Here is a 4,953-nt window from a genome sequence, read left to right as displayed (position 1 = left end):
CGTTTTTACCTTGCTGTGCACAAGAAAATGAGTTTGCAGCTGTGATTTTGATTAGACCTAGCTACACACAGTAACATTAAATATTTCTTATTTTTGTGCTCTTCCAGTAGTTCAAAAAAGTAGCCTAAACCTACAAGCAATGCTTACATGGTCTGATTCTATTGTGGAATGGTAAATCATCAGCAATCCCTCTGAAATCAACTAATCGAGACGTGCTAATTGCCACATCTAGAGTGCCATCAACTCACAATGGTGACAGAGGGATTTCAGGGTATTAAACATTTGAAGGACTATGCCTTAAACAGAAACCTTCCCAAAGTCATAGTACCTCCTTACAATGCTCGTTCTGTGAACTCGGAAAGCAGTAAAAGAGCCCCAAACCAGTCAAGTGTTTCAGATTTTTTTTTTTTTCTGAGATTTGTATTAGTAATTCAAGGCCCATTTCCTAAGAGTTGGGAATAAAAGCCTATCTTGGTAGCTAAAGTCACATAAGCCAAATTCTCCGGTGTAGCCACCATAGAGTAGGTGTGCATGAAGCTGGTTGGGCATTTTTTTAGGAGGACTAATGGCTTAGAAATGTGGTGTGTTGGTAGAAATACTGGGAGAATAACAGAATCTCGAGAAGTCTATAGAGCTCTGAACCCTCAGAGGGAAGCTTGAGGTGTATGCGCACAGAAATGAGTGCATCTGGAGAAAAGCAAATGTGTAGCCGGGTCCCTGGAATTACTGGAATATCTCAAATGGGAGCTGCAACCATGCAACAGGAAAACTGGGCTACCATTTGGGGAAGGCATGTTGGAGACGTGTTTTTAACGTGATGGAAAAAAGATCCCTCATGCCACAAAATCCTTGACCATTGGCCTACAAATATTTTTTTCTGTAATAAGAACTGAAAAAAGCAATGGCAGATTGTCTTCCTCTTCTCGTAATATTAATTAAGCAATTGCATTTGCTATAAGTGATAATGAGTTATAAATAACAGATATGCTAAAGCGTGAGATGCTTTGGATGTAGAGATGGTGTACTTTGACCTGGAAGGTGCCCACTATACTAACTTCTTCTAAGGGTGGATCCTGCAGCCTTAACTGACACGACCAAGCCAACAGAAAGCAAAGGGCTACTCATTTGAATAGTGGCAGCAGCAGAAGGCACCAAGTTTGGCAGTTTTGCTTTATCCCTTTCTACAAATCTGCCTTTTAAAACCAGCATGTAAATTTTGTTATGTAGCTTAAAAAAAGGAGGGGACAGAAATCAAGTCAAGTGGAAAAAAAAGGACCATATAACTAGGGCCACTGCTTCCATTTAGTGGCATGGACAGCAATAGGAATAAATAAGAATACAAAGATAGGATGAATCAGTTATGCTACACACGTGGCAATATGCCGCATTTTACTGTATTTGCTATCAAGATGACATGCAGTCTAGAACTTCGTGGCAAACACACTGGCAAAAGCCATAAACCATGAGAATAACGAGGCTTGAAGGAACAAGGCTTACAAAGACAACCCCAAGTGTGACTTTCTTAGATACCAGTAAATAAATCCCTAAAGGCAAGGAGCTGAAGTACAGCAACCCTAGCAACCACACTAGCACCCGAATTGAGGTCTGGAAGAGCAAAGATGTGCAGTTCCACACTGTCCAGTTGTGGGACACAGTTGCAACAGAGTCAAAACTCGTAGGCCTGTAAAATTCAACCACAGGGGTTGAGTTCAGAGTCTGGGGACTTTCTCTTTGTACTTCCATGATTGTTATAACCAGGCAGTTAGAAGAAGTGTGAGAAGGGCTAACCAGTGATGCCAACCTCTTGGGAGTCAGCAACAGTTCTGTTGGGTTGTCTGGTAGGCACTTCTTTCCCTTTCCCCCACAAGCTAAATTCAGGAGGATGTTGTTGTCATCAGGAAGACTACTAACCTCATCGTCTGGCAGGCACGTTTCAAACCTGCAGAACGGGCACACTATGACTCCTTGCGGGGAATCACCAAAGTCTATGATCTTGCAAAGGCATTTGGCACAAACTCTGTGACAACACTCCAGCACTTTTGGTTTTCTCTGCCGCAGGTTATAGCGGTTGTAGCAGATCTTGCACTCAAGCTCGTCTGAGCTCTGGGTCTCTACAGACTCCTCTGGCAGTTGACTGGCCATTTCTTCTGATGGTTTTTAGATGTGTGGGAAGAGAAGTCAGGGGACGAAGAGGTCACTTGGGCTTCCTTTAGAACTTTTTCCTGATGAGCATATCACCCATCTCACACAGCAAAAGAGGAGATGAGGTTGCGAAAAAGCATCAGTAGGCATCGTCCATTTTCATCTTCTGCTAGGGATGGTGCACTGCATGTCCTTTATTCTGAGCCAGGCATCCATCTGAAAAAGACGACGCAGAATTTTTATAGAAGAAACGACAAGGAAAAGCTGTAGCAGGTGAAATATGCAAGTTCCACTTTTTACAAGCTTAGCTTCCTTTGCTAAAAATACCTCTGAGGTAGTTTTTTCTACAGCATATGGGGCCTGTGTAGCAGTCATGCTGATACAACTTAGTATCTTGCTGCATGCATTCGGCTTTGGCTTGCAACTGTGACTGACTTGGCCCATGAAATTCTCAGTAGAAGCTGGAATCTAATCACTGACCTGTGACCATTCGTTTAAACCCTGGTTTCCTAAGGAAAGGAGACTTGACCCCTGGGGCTTTTCGCTTTTCTCAGTAACTTGCAAACCTGCTGTCCAACATCAAACAAATCGCCAGAGAGGAGCAGTACTGAAGACAACTAAGTTTCTAAAAAAGTAGTGGACATTGGCAGTTGGAAGAGGAAAAGAAGAAGTATTTACTGGAAAGACTCATGTGGGAACCTAGGTCAAATCGGAAAAAGAACAAGCTTTACCAATTTTACTCCTTGCAAAACATCTCATTTCTCCATCTCCATTGAGCTGCTGAACACGGATTATGAAAAAGTGCTTTGGCATGCAAGAAATGCCTCCTCTGAGGTGTGGATGCTAGGGTGAAGGCTAATGTGCCTCTCCAGAGCATCCACCAGCTTTTGAGCATTTCACAGCTGTGACAGCTGTTTCACACCTTGACTAAGGAGAAGCCCATGGCACGCGTTCCTCTTCCGCTTTTGCCACCAGACCCATCAGCTTCCCTTCAGGAAAGGTACTGTCCTATTTCATAGCCGTGTGTTATTCACGACTTCAGGAAACAGTCCGTGTATTGGAAACGAAACATTAACATACACTGCCTCTGGGCAGTGACAATTACCAGCGTTTACAAAACCAGCTCCGTCGGCCAGAGGATAAAGCTTTCCAAGATTCAGGCATATGCTGGCTCACAGAGATGGGTGCGGCATCGCGTTTTGCAGGCTTTCAGACTCGCTCCTTCGCAGCTAGAAAGCTGCCACAGTCAAATGATGGGACTCAGCTTGTGTCCAGCTGCATCTTGCTTTATCAATAAGTATTGGGCACAAGGAACATGAAAAAGTGGCCTATTTCAATAAACTTATTTCTTGACTCTTAGTTTTAGTAGATGTCCAGTTCTTTTCCCTTCTCCCTGGGAAGTTTTTGCTCACAGCTAGAATTCAGATCTCTGTCCCCTCTTTTTAAATTTTTTTTTTGTGAGAACAAGGCAGGAAGTTCTCTCTTTTAAGCAATGTGCTCCTTTTGTCAAAACATTTTACCTGCCAGCCATCAGGAACAGTGAAGTCTCTTTCATGGGCCTCTTGTTCCTGCTGTGCTTTAAGGATTTGCCATTCTCTCAACTTGCTGCACAATATAGCTTCTATAAGTCAAAGGTTTTTAAAACTCACCTCTCAGGTTTTAAAACAAAGATGTCATAGTTCAGACAATGCGGTAATAAAAAAATATAGTGAAAAAACATAATGAGGAAGAAAACGTATGTCTCTGAGAATTTAACTGATATGGCCCCCTCCCCATTCAATGTTCTTAACTGTTTTTCCACTTCTTCCGACTTATTTTTTTAGTGCTTTATAAGTTGTTATCTCTGCCTTACTGTTGTTTTTGTTATTTATACTGAGACAATATTTGTGGTGTGGTCCATTAGACAAGACAAACACAAGGAGGTTGATACATAATTGTCAGAGTCTACAAGCTAAATGTCTTAAATGAACCAAAAAAGTAAGTCTTCTGCAGATCTTATAACCTGTCCTTTATCCTTTGTTACAGTGTGCTTCCTTATTCATTTCCAAGATTCATTCCAAGTATCATCTTCTAAATCACTTCTAGGCACATATAAATGTCATGAGCTGCTAACTTTCCGAAGCATGAAGAAACCACAGAGTGGACCTGAAAAAAGTGAAATAACAGCCTGTAAGAAGGCAAAGAACCATGGAGAAGTTAAGAAGCCAAACAAAACAAGTGATGGTTTTGAAGTTTTACATCTTAAGTATCATTCATCTTCTGTACCTGAGGTGAATTAGGATTGCTAACACGTTCACGCTTCACTGCCAAGGCTGGCAAACATAGTCCTATGACAGAAAACCAGATTTCTGACTAACCACAAGTCTTCCAGAAAATGTGTCTGCTTCTCATGGGAAGTTGTGACCTTTCTCTGAAAACTGCCAACTAGAAAATTTTTGTATTTTGGTATCTAGCTTTCCAATGAATATTTTTAGGTGAATGTTTTCAGGTTCTCACCAGAAAAGCACCCACTTTCCAACCAATTATATTCAGATATGAATTACTTCTGCCTCAATCAGCTTTCAAATTGAAAGTATTTTCCTGATTCTATCCCCTTTATGTCGCCAAATTTAGCATTAAGACAAGAAGTAACAAGTCTCTGGGACTAGCAATGCCCCAGTTGCTAAATTGGGACCATGAGCTTCATTTCCAGAATACAATGATCCTCCTATTGTAGTTTCTGTCATTTTTAAACCTTTTTTTTTTTTTTTATGTACTGCACAAGAAAGAGCTACTTTCATCATCTTTCTCTCTTCACAGAACCCCCTCAAA

General features: G+C 41.4%; 1 protein-coding gene across 1 annotated transcript; it reads right to left on the bottom strand.

Annotated features, from left to right (window-relative positions):
- Positions 1 to 1,083: 1,083 nt before the first annotated feature.
- On the bottom strand, positions 1,084 to 2,142 carry RNF182 (ring finger protein 182). The gene has a single exon (XM_009869074.1). It carries the CDS (start codon positions 2,140 to 2,142, stop codon positions 1,405 to 1,407), a length of 738 nt encoding a protein of 245 aa, XP_009867376.1. The 3' UTR covers positions 1,084 to 1,404.
- Between the last annotated feature and the right edge of the window lie 2,811 nt (positions 2,143 to 4,953).

This window comes from Apaloderma vittatum, unplaced genomic scaffold (assembly GCF_000703405.1).
Source record: "Apaloderma vittatum isolate BGI_N311 unplaced genomic scaffold, ASM70340v1 scaffold2875, whole genome shotgun sequence".
Taxonomy (NCBI): Eukaryota; Metazoa; Chordata; class Aves; order Trogoniformes; family Trogonidae; genus Apaloderma; species Apaloderma vittatum.
This window is presented reverse-complemented; position numbering and strand designations above follow the sequence as displayed.